At 42.9% G+C, this 19,620-nt stretch overlaps 2 protein-coding genes and 1 long non-coding RNA gene across 4 annotated transcripts in view; 2 read left to right on the top strand and 1 right to left on the bottom strand.

The window, feature by feature from the left end:
- Nucleotides 1–1,872, bottom strand: part of Septin10 (septin 10) — an 87,257-nt gene extending 85,385 nt beyond the window's left edge. For both annotated transcript variants that reach the window (XM_021651786.2, XM_021651787.2), the window contains exon 1: nucleotides 1,676–1,872. In XM_021651786.2, the coding sequence (XP_021507461.1) occupies nucleotides 1,676–1,705 (30 nt within the window). In that variant the 5' untranslated portion in view covers nucleotides 1,706–1,872. The remainder of the gene's footprint in view (nucleotides 1–1,675) is intronic.
- Nucleotides 1,873–2,086: 214 nt separating this feature from the next.
- Sowahc (sosondowah ankyrin repeat domain family member C) lies at nucleotides 2,087–6,748 on the top strand. The gene has a single exon (XM_021651784.2). The coding sequence runs from the start codon at nucleotides 2,323–2,325 to the stop codon at nucleotides 3,862–3,864; it is 1,542 nt and encodes a 513-aa protein (XP_021507459.1). The 5' UTR covers nucleotides 2,087–2,322; the 3' UTR covers nucleotides 3,865–6,748.
- A 4,792-nt stretch (nucleotides 6,749–11,540) lies between these two features.
- Nucleotides 11,541–18,268, top strand: LOC132648224 (uncharacterized). The gene is made up of 2 exons (XR_009586594.1): nucleotides 11,541–11,654; nucleotides 17,157–18,268. It is a non-coding gene; the product is annotated as an uncharacterized LOC132648224 (long non-coding RNA).
- The last annotated feature ends 1,352 nt before the right edge of the window (nucleotides 18,269–19,620 follow it).

Here is a 19,620-nt window from a genome sequence, read left to right as displayed (position 1 = left end):
CTATTCCAGAACACTCAGGACTTTTCCAGATAAAGTTCTAGTCTCTACACCTTCATTTATCGATGAAAGCAATAAATACAATTACATGTGGAATGACATTTAAGTAGAAGCAAACAAGGGAAGACTGGCAGCAAAAATATATTCTCAACAACTATCAGATGAGGGGGAAATAATCAGCTTAATGATAATAACATAGCTTTATCAACTGAGATGTCTCAGATTCATTTGAGTAAATCAAAACCAATGTAAAGAATAGCTGATAAAACTATGACTGTTGCTCCTCAGGAGAACATATATCCTCACGGTAGAACTTCACTATAAATGCTATTGCTATTAACTGCAAATAATAATATCAATGTTTTCTGCTTTCTATAAAAGTATATGACCTATAATATAAACCTCTTTCTACATGAAGCAATAAACAGATTTAAACATGTTACAACTCCATTCACATGTAGATACTGAATAATTCACCCACAGAAGACATCATGGCAAATATGGGGCTGGATGAGAATGCAGTTACTGTGTCTAACAGATAATGTTTCAAAAAAGATATGTAATAATTTGTATTAGTGAGGATACATTTAACAAGAAATAAAGTTTCATCATGCTGAAGAATTAGATGGTACTACTAAATCACTAAATGGGGATATTTTTCACTAGACAGTGGTTTTACTAGATGGCCATTAAGGTTTCTATAGCCGAAGAATATGATGAATTTTCATGTCAATGGTCATGGTTCACACAGAAATACTGATTTACCTATTTATTATTTTTATTTTAATCTTGAAATAAGTTCTACAACTAAAATGAAGCATAGAAAGATAATAAGAGCCACTGGTTTCAGGAAGTTACTTGGAAAATGTTTAGAGTAATATTGCTTGAGATTTAGGAGCCGGCATATACTACCAATGTCAAAGTATTTAATTGTTAAGAGGATTATTTTCATTAATATTGGATAAAGGCAAATTAATAAGTAGCCAAAAAAGTCATTTACTGCATGAGGCTGTCAGAGGAGTAAAAACAGGCTATTCTATGCCATGCAGCAGCTTAACATTCAATGTTCAGTACTAAAACTATGGGAATAAAGGCAAGATGAAGAGTTTGGTAGCACAAAAACAGTATGACCATTCGGATAACTATCCCATATCAAGTAAAACAAGGTATAGAAAAAATTATTTGAAACGCACAAAATATAGGACCAATGATGTGTTCTTTTAATTCCAGGGGGATGGGAAAGCAAAACAGAACCACCACGCAGTACAGTAAAACCGCAAGCATTGGAAAAGCTAGGGAAGCCGACTTCCCGGTTAGCAGTCACGTGCGTGTACGCAACTGCACAAACTAGGCGGATTCCAAGGCCTGCTCAAAAATAAAAACCGTTACCAAGTGACAGACACCAATCATCATCTGGAATTTACTTTACTGCCCCCACCACCACCACCACCACCACTTCGGCCAGGATCAGGAAGCCTGGCAAATACAACTCCCCCAACATACAGTCTCTCGGCAGAGCTCCTCAGCCCTCCCCCTGCGGTAGCAGGGAGCCCACTCTCCACGCCACGCGGAGTCCCGGAGCCGCACGGTCACAATCCCGCTGGCCCAGAGGCGACCAGGCGGGGCAGGGACTCAGGGAGTTCCACCGGGACCGGGAGACTCAAGGGCGCGGGCTCACCAGCTCCCGCACGTCGTCCAGTGAGGCCATAGCCCCGGTGAGATGTAGCGACACGGCGGTCTCAGGTCCGGACCCAAACGCGCGTCCCCGGACAGTTCGGAGAGAGACCCGCTGGGCGTAACCGGCGGGGCGCGGGGCGGGCCGGGCGACCCGCGGCCGTTAATAGGCGGGGTGGCCTCGGCTGGGGGGCTGGGGCGGGGCCTAGGCTGACGGCTGTGGGAGGACGCCAGGGACTGCCGAAAAGTTTCCCGCGCTCCGAGCGAGCCGCTCCCGGTGTGACCCCCTCCGCCCGTTCGTTTTGAACAAAAGGCCAGTGAGCCAGGAGGGTGACCAGAAACATGGGACTCGCAGAAAACTCTGGGTACACGAACTCCCGCCACAGACGGAAACAGTGATTGCGAGCTCTCACGGAGCCCGGAAGTGGGCGGGGCCTCGGGGTCGCAGACTGGCGCAGAGATTGAGGCCCAAGCGGAAGTGGGCGGGGCGGGGCGTGACTACTGGGACACTGCCCCAGTGAGGCGGTGTCTGCGGGGCTTAGACTCTTAAACCTGGCTTCGCGTGCAACCAGCCAGTCTTCGGGTCCTCCTGACGTCTGGCTATGGTGTCGGGTTGAGGCGTCCTGGGGCTGAGAAGCTGAGCAGCGGAGAATGGAGGGGCCGCAAGAGCCAAGCTCTGAGGCGATCCTGCGCTTTCTCGCCGAGCGCGGGGGCCGGGCCCGACACTCGGAATTGGTGCAACACTTCAGGGACGCCCTGGGTGGCCCGCGCGAGCTGCGCGCCCGCGCCCGCGAGCACTTCAAGGAACTGGTCAACGCAGTGGCCACCGTGCGCACCGATCCCGCGGATGGTACCAAGTACGTGCATCTTAAGAAAAGGTTCTGTACGGGGGAGCTCCCTCTGAATGAGGCCGCACTTCCCCGGGAGCTCCCGCGGATCGAGGTGACTGAGGAGCCCGAAGTCCCGGACCTTCCAGCGGAACCAGGCGGGGGCAGCCAGCTCCAAGAGGAGGCAGATCCACAGTTGTCTCTCGGACTGAGCGACCAGGAGCCTCTGGCCCCTGCTCAAGGTGGGGCCCAGTGTAAGGACTCGCCACTGGAGGTCCAGGCCGTGTCCTGGGCGCCGGGCGCCGGGACCAGCGAGAACCTTAAACTCCCTCCACACGGTGGTGAGGAGGCTGAAGGGGGCGGTTCCCCTAATGGGCCAAATGCACCGAGGTCGGCCCGTCAGAACTTTCGGGACTTAGTTATGGGCAGCTCTCCGCAACTAAAGAGGAGCGCGTGTCCCGGAGACGGCGGCGCGGGGAGCTTCTCCGCAGGAGGTCGCAGCAGAGGAGGGGGTGACTCCGATAGCGCCTCGCTGGCTTCGTCTTCCGCCGAGGAGGAGAGCACCGGCGGCGGCTCGGTTACGCTGGACCCTCTCGAGCACGCCTGGATGCTCTCAGCGTCGGAGGGTAAGTGGGACAGCCTAGAGGGGCTGCTCACTTGTGAGCCTGGACTGCTGTCGAAGCGAGACTTCATCACCGGCTTCACCTGTCTCCACTGGGCCGCCAAGCAGGGCAGGCAGGAGCTCCTGGCCATGTTGGTCAACTTTGCCAGCAAACACCAGCTGCCAGTGAACATCAATGCCAGGTCGAGCGGAGGCTATACTGCTCTACATTTGGCAGCGATGCACGGACATGTGGAAGTGGTGAAGTTACTCGTGGGGGCCTACGACGCAGACGTAGACATCAGGGACTACAGCGGAAAAAAGGCCTCTCAGTATCTGAGTGAGAGCATTGCAGAAGAGATAAAGAATCTGGTGGGAGCCCTGGACGAAGATGATGGAGACAGCGCCACCGGCCGCGGGAGCGGCCGCTGGAGACTTTCAAAGGTGCTGCCATCACACCTCATCACCTACAAACTCTCGCAGTCCGCGGAAGACGGAGCTGAACATCACCATCACCACCTCACCGAGGGATGGACTGGAAGCAAAGCAAAAGATTCAGGTCGCAAAGCCTCGGGCAGCTCGAGTGGACGGATAAAACCACGACTCAACAAAATCCGGTTCCGAACCCAAATCATTCACAACACTCCCTCGTTCAAGGATGCTGAACAGCCCCTGGAGGAAGGGGAAGAGGAGGAAGAGGAAAAGTCTCTTAAAGGCTATTCATCTTCCTTCAAACTGAGACCGAAGTCCAATGTATTTGGGTAAAAAATAATTCGTGTGAGAAATGCAAAGATTTGTCTTCAAGGTAGAATAACACTAGCTGTGGATAAGAAGTGGAAACCAGAAAAGACAGGATAAATTACGAATTTCAACTTGCAGGCTTGGGGTGAATAGTAGTAATTCTTTCAGGATAGCATTCTGGGGCAAGGAAATGTCTTTTCCTTGCCCCACCCTTGTAACTTGGAACTTGTGAGAACTGAAATTGATTGATGACTTAGAGGCCCTTTGCTTTAACCATCACTAGATAACATGCAAAGTAAGAACCATTTCAAGACTTTTTTTCTAACTTGCTAAGGGCATCAGAAAATGCAAAGTGTATGGTAATGCAAACTGAAGCTGATAATGTTTGGAAATGAACAAAACTACAGGCTTTCTTGATTTCCTATTATTCGCACTTGCTTAAGGTGCTAAAGAATGTCAAGGTCAGAGTTGAAAAGTGAAAATACAAATGAGAATAATGTTAATCAAAATGGAAATTCTGTTGATATAAGTTGCTGTTCCCATTTTTAAAAGTGAAAAGGGGATTTCAGTTTTAATCACTGAACTGAAGAAATAAGCAGCATTTGCTTTTAAGTTACTGTAATCTGGTTTGTGCCTATATAACACTATTTAGTATACGGTACATAATTAACCACAAATTTTTATTTAAATAGAAGAACACTTAGCAACCTATGGTACTTTTTTTTTAATGTGTATGTCTTGTTTATCACTAACTTGTTTTGCTACTCTTAAATTCTAAACTTTCTGGGCTTTGTATTCTGGGGATTCTTTTTGATAAAGCTTACAATACTTGAGACTGACATATCACATTACAAACCTTTTCTTGCTTAGAAAATAGCAAAATTCAACATAAGTATTAATAAGCCTATGCTTCTGTGAAGTATTTATTAAATCAACTTAATATGGTTCTCATGTAAGAGACATTTTAATTTTATTAATACATTCATAATTTTTATGCTTTGTAGCATCATTTCACAAATGTTCAAAATGCTAAATCTTTCATTTTTCTTACTTTTTTTATCTACTCAAAGAGCTATGATGTAGTTACGGAAAGGCTAGCTAGTCTGCCCATTTAAAAATGGGCAATTTATTATTCTCTATAAAAGGAAAGAGAAATGGGACCATTTCTGTATTTCAGTGCTGCTAGTTATTGAATTTCCTTACATATAAATGAAAAATAATATTCCTTAAAATTAAAGAGTTTTATAACTGTGATGCTTAATTACATTCCATTCATTTGTGTTAGAGTAAATGGCTTTGTAATTATTTTAAAATTTAATTTACAAATTTATGAAATCCTGTAACGAGATTAGAAACTTCTGTGGGAGACTGACTGATTTTACCAAATTCTTTCTCAGTCTTCCTGGTGTGAGTGCTGAAACTTCAGTTGTTACAGCCTACAAGATAGAAAAGCAAGTGAGCAGCCACGCCCACAGAGTGGAGGAGACTGCATGGTTGCACAGAGCTGCAGGATTTTGTTTTTAACTAATTTTCCCAAGTCATAGAAGTTTCTAACAAATTTGTGATAGCTCCCTAAAGACAGCAGTTAAAATTGTTTAAATATGGATTGAAGATATTCATCTGAAATACATTTGTTGCAGCTAAGGAGGTGGCTCAGTGAGAGTGAGCACTTGTTCTGCAGGCATGAGGCCCTGTGTCTGAGTCCCCAGCACCCACATGCGTAGTTGAGGATACCTGTAATGGGGAGGTGAGACAGGCAGATCCTGAGAGCCTGGTGGCGAGCCAGCCTGCATGAAACAATGACTTCTGGATCAGGGAGAGGCTGTCTCAAGGCAGTAAGAAAGGCATAGAATAAGCACACATGGGTGCTTCCAGTCTCATGCCTACACTACACATTTACACATAAGTTGTTACCTGCTTATGTGCCTTCATCTTTGTATTAGGATTTAAGAAGTAGATCATGTACATTGATAAGCACTTTTTCTGTATGTATGGGTGAAAAGTCAGCATAAAAAGCAATCATGTATTCCATGTTGAAACATGTTAACTACAGTGCAGAATAAGCTTACAGGTCTCGTTAATGACTTAAATTCCATGTTAAGAGAAGGCAACTACACAAGTAATAGTTCAGAACCACACAAGGTTCTACTGAGCAGTCATTATTAAGCTCTTCACATGTGTGTTTGTAATTAATTGAATAAAATTTATAATTTGCTAGACTTTTAGATACCAAATAAATACATCATTTAACTTGCTTTGGATACTAAAGGTTTAAAACTATGATAAACATGAATTTTTTGGAGTCATTCCCGGGCTGGTCAGACAGCTCAGCAGGTAAATGTGGTTGTCTTACAAGCTTGAAGACCTAAGTTTGGCCCTAGAACCCGTAGTGGAAGGAGAGAACTCACTTCTGAAAATTATCCTCCAGCCTCCACATGTGTCCCATGTGTGCCATGGTACACACAAAATAAGTTTAAAATTCATAAACACAAAAGGAGAACTCCTAGCATTCCTGCCATAATGTGCTTTGTGCAGTGAGTGCAGCATTTTCTTAACTCCATTCCTCTTATTTTTCAATTTCCAAATCAAGGGTAGAAAAAATGATTTGTATAATTTGATAATCATAAAGTTGTATCTACCAATAGTTGCCACATAAATACAGGCATCTATTGACAAGAGACTGTGTAGTTTAAAAACAGGTGTGTTTGTATGTCGTCTGGGTATACTTGTAATTGTGAATGTCAGTTTGCTTTATGGGATATAAAATGCAGCTAATGTGGTACTAGAGTATTCAGTCCTGAAATATTGGAGTGTGATGTTTGTCGTTTGCTTTTTAAGTAAGTGAAAGTTTGTGAGTTTAAGAATCTGTAAAGTTTGTCAAAATAAAATGTTCACAGTAGAAATTAAATTATCTATGTTTCTGTGGTCCTTTAGCTGCTTAATGTGTGCAGTGTTTTAGGGTTTGCAAAATACTTTTAAAGTTTCAATTTTGTTTGATTCTTTTCCTACCTGCTAAGGATACAGCTACAATGCCCAGAATTTATAGGTAGAAAATGAAGGTTCAGGGCCTGAAGAATCTTCCTTTCCAAAATGTTTGTCTTTCCTGTACACTAAATTGTCAGTTTGTTTTTTTTTTAACTGCTTTAGTTTGGCAGCAATGATGGAGTCTCTTTAAACAAACAACAGAACCTCTACCTTTTGAAAAGAAATGGAGGTTTGGAAGTGGCCAAGTTGGTAGGGTGCTCACAGACATGGACACCCAAGTTGGTAGGGTGCTCACAGACATGGACATTACCCGGCTGCTTGTTTCCTAGGAGAATCTAGATCTTGTCAAGCCAGTTAATGTTAACCATCACAGAGGTGAATCCCAAAGTTAAATATTCTGAGAATTTGCTGAAAACCAATGTTCTTTTAAATTATGCCAATTGCAGGAAGATAGATGAAACTGGAGATTATGTCAAGCTAAATAAGCTAGACTCAGAAAAGTATCTCATATTTTTACTCATGCAGAACTATATATATGCATATACACACAAAGAAAGTAGAAGGAATATTATTAGGAGAAATGGGACAAGTGAGGGGAACAAGAGGATCATGGGTGAATATAAGCAAAGTATACATTATAAATGTAAAAATGTCATAATGGCACCTGTTGTGTATTCATTAAAAAGATGGAAGGTGGCTAGAGAGATGACATAGCACTTGTCATCTTGCTGCTCTTCCAGAGTACCTCAAGTTCAGTTCCCATCACAACTGTCTATTACCAGGGGATCCAACACCCTCTACCAGCCTCTCAGTGTACCCATGCATACACATAGGTGCACATAAAATTTTTTTAAAAAGATGAAAAACAATAAAAAGTGGTATTTGGAGATTAATCAAATTGCTATAAGATACTAATGTTAGAAAGTTGGTTAATGATTCCATGTGAACTTGTTTGTTTCCTCTTTCAAGTCACCATACGTTTTCCCTTTGATTGTCAAATGTCAATTTCATTTCCTACTTTTCCACTTGAATGTTTTTTGAGGAATGTGTGGCAAGGGCCTCACCTTGCTTAGTGCCTACCATGTTTAAGGTATTATGTAAGTGGATCTTTAAGTGGAAACATTCACTATTTCATAGCATTAGCCATATAGACAATTTAATAATAGAATTGCTAAGTAAATAAAAAGTATTTTTCATGCAATGCAGCTCTTAAATGCCAGCCAACCACCTCATCTGCTACTCAACCAAATGAACAGTCATTTATTCCAGCCCTGGAGGTAAAATCAACTTTATTAGGATTTTTGTATGTTAGCAATTTAAAAGATTCAACAACTAAGTTTAATTATAAGAATGCCATGCCTTATAGAATGACTCAACTCATATTCTTAGCACAATATGCTAGCTAGCCTTTTTTATTATAAGTACAGTTGAATATACAAATAGATGCTGATTCCCTGGATGCCCCCCCCCTCCACACACACACACACACACACACACACACACACACAATGGAATGAGGAAATAAAGCTTAGTCTATCATAGAGAACTCTGATTGTGGAAGAGGGCATTTTTATTTTTACAATTTCATGAATACGTGTGTCCGTGTGTGTGTGTGTGTTTCTTTGACCACATTGTTCCTCAAAGAGAAATTCCTAATGGTCATTTTAAACATGACAGCCACCTCATGAGACAACACTCAGTCTTTTGAAAATAACAAGCCAGGCCCTGGAAAGATGGTTTGGCAGCTAAGAACACTTGCTACTTGTCCAGGGGACTGGGTTCCATTCACAGCATGCAGCATGGTGACTTACAACAACCTGTAACGCTAGTTCCAGGAGATCCAATACCCTCTTTTTCACCTCTTTTTGAAGGGAGGAAGAAAAGAAAGAAGGAAGGAACGGGAAGAAAGAAAAGAAGAAAGGAAAGAGAAAGGAAGAAAGAAAAATGTAGAATTACAGCAACCAGCTCTTCACAAAGTGGGTGAAGAAGGGTCATATAAGTTTATTTTTATTTTTAAAGCAACTTTCATTCAAATCAATATCTGGAAGTCCTCATTAGAATGCCTTTCTGGGAGACATGACTGCAGCTCAGTTAAAAGCATGCCCAGAATGTTCAAATGTTTGATTTCCATGTGAAAAATCCACTACCACCACCACTACAACAACAACAACAAAAACCTTTTCTGGTCTCTAAGCTTGCAATTTAGTAAATAAAACTAAGAAATCTTGATAGTGGTCTGGAAATTTCCCTTACTGGTAACTGTAATTTCTGCCAGTGATGTGTCCAGCCTTCTGACATTAACAGTAATTCACATTAACTGAAAACAAAACACAAAAAGAACACTGTATTTTTGAGTAAGGTTATGATTTTGTATTAGGTTACATTACCTTCAGGAAGTTGGCTGCATCTGCCTGCATATATGCAGCTTCCGCAGGGTCATAAGAGATGGTCTCGGGATACAGCCGAGATACAGAGTTAATAACATGTAACTGATAAGAAAAAGTAAAATTTAAAAAAAAGAGATGGTCAGTTGGCCCAGAGCTTAGAAGGCATTCACCACATAATTTAGAAAACTTACGATGTTCCATGAGACTGACACTATAAACAAACACTAATGGTGACTGGTGGTTGAATGACAAATGTCCCCATAGGCCCATGCATTTGAAAACTTAGTCCCCAGTGGTGGCACTGTTGGGAAAAGTTCTGAAACTTTTAGGAGGTAGAACCTTCCTGGAGGAAATGTGTGGGGTGTGGGGAGCTTTCATAGCCTGGCTGCACTTCCTGTTCTCCATTTTTTATTTCGATGTGCAGATAAAATGTTATCTCTCTGCTTCCTGACTGTCAGACTGGTCTCAACCTCCTGCTGCCATGCTTTGCCCACTATGACGGACTTAGTCCCGAGTCCTCAATTTGATGCTGAGTTTCAGTAGATAGACAAATTCTAGTTAAAGAAATATAAATGAACAATCTATAAATATCATCTATATAATATATAGAGTTATATAGTGTCATATAGTGTTGCTACTATATGAAAGGCTTTGGTTAACAGTATACCACTCTACTGAGCAAGAGAAAAGAGAGGAAGGAAGAGAGAGAGAGAATAGATTCATACATAAGCACGTGTATGTATATGTTTTGTCAGTCCTCCAGCTGGAGAGCTCATGGACGTATATATAATAAATTATGATTACTTGTAAAAGCAAAGATTTGTAGCTAAGAAACTTCCCCTATGCTAGCCACTCATCCTTAGAATCCAGAGGCAGGCATCTCTGCTATCTGACTAACTCATCCTTAGAATCCAGAGGCAGGCATCTCTGCTATCTGACTAACTCATCCTGGCAGGAAGTATACCACTGCTCTAATCTTTTCTGGGTCATACACTGGGCAGCCACGGATAACTCCACGGTTAAAGCCAGCAGCACAGTTTATACTAGCTCTCTCCATTTTCTCTAATGAAGCCTCAGCAGCAGTTCTCCTACTGTTTAATTCTCTCTCACATTGGCTAATGCATGGAGGCTTAATTTAGACTCCCAGAACTGTTAGAGGGATGCAGATTTAAATGTGAAGGAAATTGCATTGCAAAACTTATTCTTTATAAAATTCTCTGGTTCTTCTGACCCTATCAATCATGATTTTGGGCAGAGGGAATGAATATAATGTAACTTTCCTGGCAGGGAGGAAGGTATTCTAAAGAGACACTTGTATCCCTCCATAAGACTGTTGGAGCAACAGCCTCAAGAAATTAAAATTTCCCTAAGAATCGATCCTATGCTAGGTGAAAGAAAAGAATGGAACCTGGAACCAACCAACGGGGACTTTGTTTTTTATTCCATACAGTACTGAGTTGTCAGACCACCTAGCTGAAGAATCGGGACCTCTTGGTGATGACAATATGATCAGGACCGCACCATAAAAAGGACTGCTTAGTTGTGCACATCTCTTGCTCTCTATTTAAACCTCATGTTAGGACCCTGAAGTTAGAGTGTGGATGGTCAATGGATTTCTTAATTTGTTCTTTCCCTCAGTGTAGCCATTAGCTAAACATCCTTTCTATTCTTTTCCCAGCACTTCTCTTTAATTGGCCTGTTGAGGAATAAGTAACAGAGTCTAGTTGTTGGAGCTGCCAGAGACCAGGCTCTAACTCTACCAGCTCCAGCAACAACACTCCTCATGACCCATGAGGCTCATGGGAGGACCTTGTCAACAACAACAACTGGACTAAAAACAAAGAAACAAGAGGCAATCTGGGAACTTTGAACCCTGACTCCACCCTCTTTCCACTTCAGCAGAAACATCAGCTTCCACACTGATGAGTTCACTCACTAGTTGTTACCATTGGACCTTACCTGAGCAATTGCTTATTAGGAAATACCAAGGAGTTTTCTTCTCTGCTCATTACTTTCAAACCTAGAGTCAGATCCATGCAGCTGATGTCTGTGTTTAGAGGAAGCAGCTATACACTGGCTAAATGCACATTCACAAGAACCTAAAGGGAAATAAAATACTGGAATCGACTACATCTGTTGATACGGGTACTAATGTCCAAAGTTAGGCCATAACCTGCTGCCTTGAAGAGCTGCATTGTGGCTGTAGTGACCGGTTGGTTGACTGAAACCTAAGCTTGGCATTTAACAAAGTAGGCCGTCAAAATTTCCCTGTTAAGCCAAAAGGAAGGAATCCAAAAGATTTAATAATATGAGAGAGTTGGGGGGAGGGGCAAGATGGCGGAGCCGGGAGGACTCTCATTCTGAGCAGCAGCACAGCAGGATCAGCACAGTGACCAGCAATCGGAACTCTTGGCCATAAAACACAGTCATTGTGTTTCCCAGGTGAGAGGATACCCCACGGTGGGGGATTCAATCAGCTTTTAACTCACCCAGCTAAACCGCTGAAGAGATCCCGGTTCCGCCAGACGCTTGGCTGCCGGCCGCCAGCCCCAGCCCAGAGCCACAAGCCAGTGTCTCTGGTCATGGTCCCAGACTGAACCGTGGGCACCACACTATCAGAGACTGGAATTTTCAGTCGAGAGATAACCCCAGGGTACAGGAAACAATTGGGACCGGCCTTAGGTCACCCAGACATCCCCTGGAAAAGACTCAGGTGGGTTCCACGGGCACCCCAGGAGCCAGCCCGGAGCCAGAGCCAGGGACCCAGGTTCCGGCACAGAGCCCTGCCTGCCTGCGCGCCTGATTCGCCGCCAGAGATAGAAACGGCGGGTCTGATCTCAGAGCACTCAGCTCACCCCCAACCTGAAAAGGTCCCCGGAAAATTACCCAGCTTAGGGAGCCACTCGGGCTCCCAAAAGCCGCAAAGGCAGACACAGGCAGTTTCTGCGCACCAGACAGCTGGCAGAGACTGAGCCGCCATCACACAGCTGTGCTCCAGGCACAGGCAGTTTCTGCGGCCAGCCAGCTGGCGGACACTGAGCAGTGTGCACCAGGGCAAAAAAAGACACTAGGAGTCCCTGTCTCCAGAGAATCCACGGGGAAGGAAGGAAACTGTACTGATCTAAATCACCCAATCCTTCCCTAGAAAAAGTCTAGCAGTCTAGTGGGGCCGAGGCGCCAGCACTCAGCTGTGCTCCAGACACAAGCACAAACAGTTGAGGCGCGCCTGATGTCCAACTGGGTCACAGCAGCTGATCATTAAATTTGCAACAAGAAACCCAGAAACAGGGCAGCTGCCCTCAGGACTTCCCTGGGTGAGAAGAGAACCCTCTCGACTAACAAAGACCACAGTTACCACTCAGGTCTATATCCCTGAGGTGAGCAACTCCTGAAAAAACACCAGCCATCCAGGGACTATACCCAAAAAGCTGAGAAGACATCCTTCAGGAAAAACCAGCTTTCTGCAAAGGGGATTCTCTCCACCACAGGATCCCCAGGAACCACCAGAAAATAACCCCAAACACCTAAGATAACACAATGGGTAGAGGCCAGCGTAAAAGCACAAGCAACAAAAGACAGAGCAATATGGCATCTCCAGAACCCAGTTACCCAGGGGCAAGTAGCCCTGGACACCCCACCATAACTGAAATCCAAGAAGATGACCTAACAAGTATGCTCATGAAGATGATAACAGAGGAAACAAATAAGATTCGTAAAGACATAGAGGAAGATAAACTCAAACAGAATATTGCCATCCGTAAAGAAATAGAGGAAGCTGCAGCCAAACAGTTTATGGCCTTTAGAAAGGAAATGCTCAAAACACTGAATGAAATGATAGAAACAGAGTTGAAGGAACTAAAAGAAAAACAGGAAAGTACAATCAGACAGGTGAAGGAAGTAAACAAAACAACTCAAGACCTGAAGATAGAATTGGAAAAATTAAAGAAAACACAAATGGAAGAAATAATGGAAAGGAAGAATCTAGGGAAGAAAACAGGAACTACAGAGGTAAGCATAACCAAGAGACTACAAGAGATGGAAGAAAGAATCTCAGGTGTAGAAGATACAATGGAAGAAATCGATGTATCTGTCAAAGAAAATGTTAAATCCGAAAAATTCCTGACACAGACCGTCCAAGAAATGCAAGACAATATGAAAAGACAAAACCTAAGAATAATAGGTATAGAGGAAAAAGAAGACTCCCTTCTCCAAGGCCCAGAAAATATTTTCAACAAAATCATTGAAGAAAATTTCCCCAGGCTAAAGGAGAGGCCAATTAGAATACATGAGGCCTACAGAACACCCAACAAATTTGACCAGAAAAGAAAATCCTCCTGCCACATAATAATCAAAACAGTAAGTATACAGAACAAAGAAAAAATACTAAAAGCTGCAAGGGAAAAAGGCCAAGTAACATATAATGGCAAACCCATTAGAATCACACCTGACTTTTCAACAGAGACTATGAAAGCCAGAAGGGCCTGGACGGATATCATGCAGACCCTAAGAGAACACAGATGTCAGCCCAGGCTACTATACCCAGCAAAACTCTCAGTCCTCATAGATGGAGAAAACAAGATATTCAATGACAAAAACAAATTTCAACAATACCTACAAACAAATCCAGCATTACAGAAGACACTGGAAGGGAAAATACAACCCAAGAAAGCTAGCTACATTCAAGAAAACACAGGAAATAAATAACCTCACTTCAGTAAAACAAAAAGCAACCAAGCACACAACCTGATGACCACAGCCAACATCAAAATCAAAAGATCTAACAGCCACTGGTCATTAATCTCTCTCAACATCAATGGACTCAACTCTCCAATAAAAAGACACAGATTAACAGAATGGATACGTAAACTAAACCCAGCAATCTGTTGCATACAAGAAACACACCTAAGACACAAAGATAGACATTACCTGAGGGTAAAGGGTTGGAAGACGACTTTCCAAGCCAACGGACCCAAGAAGCAAGCAGGAGTAGCCATTCTAATATATGATAAAAATAGACTTTCAACCAAAATTAATCAAAAGAGATGGGGAAGGACACGTCATACTCATCAAGGGAAAATTCCACCAGGGAGACATCACAATCCTGAACATCTGTGCCCCAAATACAAGGGCACCCACATTTGTGAAAGAAACATTGATAAAATTTAAACCACATATAGATCCCCACACATTAATAGTGGGAGACTTCAACACCCCACTCTCAACAAAGGACAGGTCAACCAAACAGAAATTAAACAAAGAAACAATGTCTCTGACAGAGGTCATGAATCAAATGGACCTAACAGACATTGACAGAACTTTACACCCAAACACAAAAGAATTTACCTTCTTCTCAGCACCTCATGGAACCTTCTCCAAAATAGACCACATAGTGGGTCACAAAGCAAGCCTCAACAGATACAAGAAGATTGAAATAATCCCATGTATCTTGTGAGAGAGTTGAAAGGAACTTATCTTTTGTGTTTCTCCTGCCTGTCACCTGATATATCTTCTAGGAGGACCTAGACACACCCTCTACCAAGGCTGAGAAAAAGAAATGTGCTGGGAATGTAAAGGTGCAGTATCCTTGAAAAGCCCTGTGCAAAAGACACTCTCCACAAAGTGATTCCTTGAGAAAGATAGGATCCTGAGTGGTGGGGTGATCTTTTCTAGTTCCTACCATTTGCCTGCAAATTTCATGATTTCCTTGTTTTTAATAGCTGAGTAGTATTCCATTGTGTAAATGTACCACAATTTCTCTATCCATTCCTCTGTTGAGGGACATCTGGGTTGTTTCCAGCTTATGGCTATTACAAATAAAGCTGGGATGAACATGGTTGAGCAAATGTCCTGGTTATATACTTGAGCATATTTTGGATATATGCCTACGAGTGGTATAGCTGGATCTTGAGGTGGCACTATTCCCAATTTTCTGAGAAAGTGCAAGATTGATTTCCAAAGTGGTTGTACAAGTTTACATTCTCACCAATGGAGGAGGGTTCCCCTTTCTCCACATCCTCTCTAGCATGTGTTGTCACTTGAGTTTTTGATAGGATAAATATACTGAAATCTATACTTCTAAAGAAACTAAACAACAAGGAAGACCCTAGAGAAAATGCTCAGTCCTCATTCAGAAGGACAAATGCAATAGACATTAGAGGCAGGAGAAGATAGGGAACTGGACAGGAGCCTACCGCAGACAGCCTCTAAAAGTCTCTACTGATTGAAGTACCTAAGCAGAGGCTGAGACTTATAGCCAAACTTTGGGCAGAGTGCAGGGAGTCTTATGAAAGAAGGGGGAGATAGAAAGATCTGGAGGGGACAGGAGCTCCAAAAGAAGACCAACAGAGACAAAAAACTGAACCCTAAGAGCCCTGCAGAGATTGATACCACAACCAAGAACAATGCATGGAAAGGACTTAAAACCTAGGCTCAGATGTAGCCAATAGACTCAGTATCCAAGTGGGGTCTCTAATAAGGGGAGCAGAGGCTTTCTCTGGCATGAACTCAGTGACAGGCTCTCTGATCACCTCCCCCTGGGGGTGCAGGCTTGCCAGGCCATAGAGGAAGACAATGCAACCAGTCCTGCTGATACCTGGTTGACTAGGGTCAATAAAAAGGGAGGAGAACCTCCCCTATCAGCGGACTAGGGGAGGGGCATAGGGGGAGAAGAGGAAGGGAGGGTGGGATTGGGAGGATAAGAGGGAGGGAGCCACAGCCAGGATACAAATTGAATAAATAATAATAATAAATAAAAATTTAAAAAATAAGGTTACTCTTCTTTAGTTCGTGGTATAAAGGTGTCTATAATAAAATCAGTTAATGGGATGTTTAGACACAGAAAGGATAAAAGGGGCCCTCTATGTAATAGTCTCTCAATAATAACTCCAATATCAGTCAGCTAAATTCTGTTAGATGCTGTAAACATCAATTCAGTGATGATTATGATAAATAACTCTACATGTTGCATAAGTCACAAAGACTGCCTTATGTTTTCTTAAGAACTTATAAGGCCTCAATAAAAATCTGATGGCCAATAAGCTGAGGCAGGAGTAGAAGGCAGGACTTCTGGCAGGGAAAGAAAAAAATCGATAGTTATATCAATCTCTATTTAGTGGCTTCCAGGGAGAAAACTTACGGGGAAAATAAGTAATCACAAAACAAACATGCAATATTCTTATCACCCATATCTACGCCAAGACACCAAAGAATAGATGGAGTCATTTAAAAAAGAAAAAAAAAAGAAGAAGAAGAAGACTTTATAAGGCCTAATGGTTTAACAATATGTGCACAGGTAACACTAACTTTTTATTTTTTGGGAGGGGGTTGCTTATTTGTTTTTGTTTTTTGTTTTGAGGGTCTTTCTACATGGCCCTGGTTATTCTGGAACTCACTATGTCGACCAAGTTGGCCCAGAACTCAAAGAGATCCACTTGCCTCTACTTCCTGAGTGTTTGGATTAAAAGTGTGTGCCTAACTTATTACATTACCCTATGTATATAATTCGGGTTCAACCTTCTTTTATTAGGATGATATTGCACCACATCTTCTAAGCTAGACAGTTGCCATCTTCATAACTCCCACTGTGTCTGCTCAAAGCAATCAGAGTTAACGTTAAAAGCAAGGGCCTGGCTGGGCAATGGTAAAATACACGGTTAATTTTAGCACTCTGAGTTTGAGGCCAGCCTGATCTACAAAGCGAGTTCCAGTACAGCCAGAGCTACACAGAGAAACCCTGTCTCAAAACAAACAAATGAAACAAATGGGTAGGTAGATAGATCGATAGATCGATCAATAATAGATAGATTAAAAGCAGAGGCCATCTTGGCTGTGTATGCTTCCTAGCCTAGTTTAAGTTCTGAATCAATGTTTGTGAAAATAAATTCCCTTGCTGAGCACTTTTGATTTGTTCTTTTGTGTAACACTGAGATTATTCCTTTCCTACAGGCACTCAAGACTGTGGTCATCTTGGAATCCAGAACAATGGGGTTGATCAAACATGCATTGACTAGTGACTGAACTGGCCTCCAGCACCAGCAACCTGAGGGAAGGCCCCTGACTGTGAAGAAGTTACCTTTAACATCTATGGCCACACCCTGGAGCAAGCACAGTCATCTCATGGAGTCCAGCTTGTCCACTCAAGAGAGGACTTCTTTCTGTGGAGCCACTTTGTACTAGAGCAGAGAGAACCTTTCTTTGAAGGAGACTACTCAACTAAGCATGCACCCTGCTTCCTTCTGCAGTTCTTCCTCTTTTAAACCTAAAACTCATTAGTATGCCAGTAAGACTTGGAGTCACAGAACCAGTTGATCTGTTTCTCCTCCCAATATGCCAATTTAATTAAATCTCCCTATTCCCATTTTCACCATTACCCACCTTTAATTGGTGTTTAGAATGGGTGGCAGGATGGAGGCATTTTCCTTAAAACTCTAATAATTTTTATTTGTGTATTTTTCACATCTATTTGATTTTTTTTAAGAATCCATTTTATAAATTACTCATCTGGGTGGCTGTTTTTTTCCTCCTTCCCACATTTTGACCTGAGTGAGTGCTTCGCTTGGCTGTCTAAAGCTAGAGCCACTCCCTGGGTTATCACGTAGAACCTAAGAAGTGAGTGTCAGTCAAGTTGGAGACCAGAAATATAACCAACGGAGAAACACAGCCTAGAGAGCATGCACATGGGGACTCCTGGGAAAGGGAAGGGAAGGTGACATAAGTTTGCCAGAACTCTGGAGGCTTATTTCATATCAGACTTCCAGTTTCCCTTTGAGGCAGACTGGGAACAGGAGGGAGGTACAGATTCTGAGATGAATGTATGAAAGACAGCCAGAATGGAAAGACTGGAAGCCCTTTGCCAGCCTTGGCTGCATTCAAACTAGAGGACAGGTTTAAACAAGTCTTCATTATAGGAACTTGGGAAAGGAAGGTTCTATATAAAAGACCCATAAAAAGTCACATGGCCCCTGTCTCTGTTCTTCTTGCCCCAAGCAAGGGCACAGATGAAGTTGGCACATCTGCATGCTCCTCTATTTTTTAATAAACCATCTTTTCTCCTGTAACTATCCTTGTGTCTCTGTACAATTCAGTGGAAAAAAAAAAAGAACTGAAACTCCAGAATGGTAAATAAGATAGACACCAGTAGTGGTGGAAGAGAGGAAACAGGATGGAAGCCTACTATAGAGGGTTCTCTGTAAGGATCCACACAACAGCGGATCAAAGCAGATGCTGAGACTCAAGGCCAAACTTTGGGCAGAGTGCAGGGAGTCTTATGGAAGAAGAGAGGGGTGGGGACAGGGGGACATGGAGGGGACAGGAGCCCCACAAGGAGACCAACAAAGCTAAAGAATCTGAGCCCAGGGGTGCCTGCAGAGACTGATGCACCAATGGAGGACCATGCATGGAGAGGACGTAGACCCCCTGCTCAGATGTGGCTGATTGGCAGCTCAGTTTCCAAGTGGATCTCTGAGTGAGGGGAGCAGGAGCTGCCTCTATCATGAACTCAGTCGACTGTTCTTTGACCACTCGCCCATGATGATGCAGCCTTGCCAAGCCACAGAGGAAGAGGATTCAGGCATTCCTGATGAGATGCTACAGGCAGATGGCGATAGTGGAGAATTCCCCCTTTGAGTGGACTAGGGGAAGGGGATAGGGGGAAGAGGGACTGGGGAGAGTTGAGGGAGGGGGCTTCAATTGGGATATATAATGAATAAATTGTGAAGAAAAAATAAAAAATAAAATTTAAAAAGAATTTAAAAAGGAAAAAAATATTAAAACTCCAGCCTCTTTGTTCAGACACAAATCCTTGTTCTAACCCTTGGATTTACGTCCATTTGGTTCTCCTTTGTGTCTCAATTTTGTTTTTGTTTTTGTTATGTTGAGGACATAACCTTTCACACACAAAACAAGTTCTCTATTATACTCCCATCCCCAGGTCTTGTAGGTAATACAACCATTCCTGAATGTGCTGGGAAGAAATGAATGTTTCGTCTGTCTTCTCGGGCAGAAAGTTCTTGAAATCAGACTGTAGTACTGGGGGCTGGGATGCAGGAGACAGTTACTGTAAAATACCAAATAGGATTCTTTTCCATCAAAAACTATAAAATGTGTATTTACTAGGAATTCAAATCTTTGTCTTTCTCTCCCACCTTGTAAAACTTTTAGTCAGAAGTTTTAACTGGTCCCCTAACCCCCAACCCCCGTGCAACACACACACAGTAAAACTTTGTTTACATAAAGACCTTTTTGCTGCATTCCAGAAATTTGATGGTCTGGAGCAATGACCCCTTCACCCTCCCTCCTTCATTTCCTGTGACCAATTCTTTTAAGGCTAACTAATCAAAAGAGGCTATGAGATCGGACCTCAGCCAATTGAGGGAAATGCACACTCACCACCAGCATTAGAACCAAGTAC

This window comes from Meriones unguiculatus, chromosome 16 (assembly GCF_030254825.1).
Source record: "Meriones unguiculatus strain TT.TT164.6M chromosome 16, Bangor_MerUng_6.1, whole genome shotgun sequence".
NCBI lineage: Eukaryota > Metazoa > Chordata > Mammalia > Rodentia > Muridae > Meriones > Meriones unguiculatus.
The sequence above is the reverse complement of the archived record's forward strand: the minus strand, read 5'-3'. Positions and strand labels throughout refer to the sequence as shown.

Excerpts from the sequence above, each read along its gene's own strand:
- Sowahc (XM_021651784.2), top strand. The coding sequence starts at position 2,323 with ATGGAGGGGCCGCAAGAGCCAAGCTCTGAGGCGATCCTGCGCTTTCTC.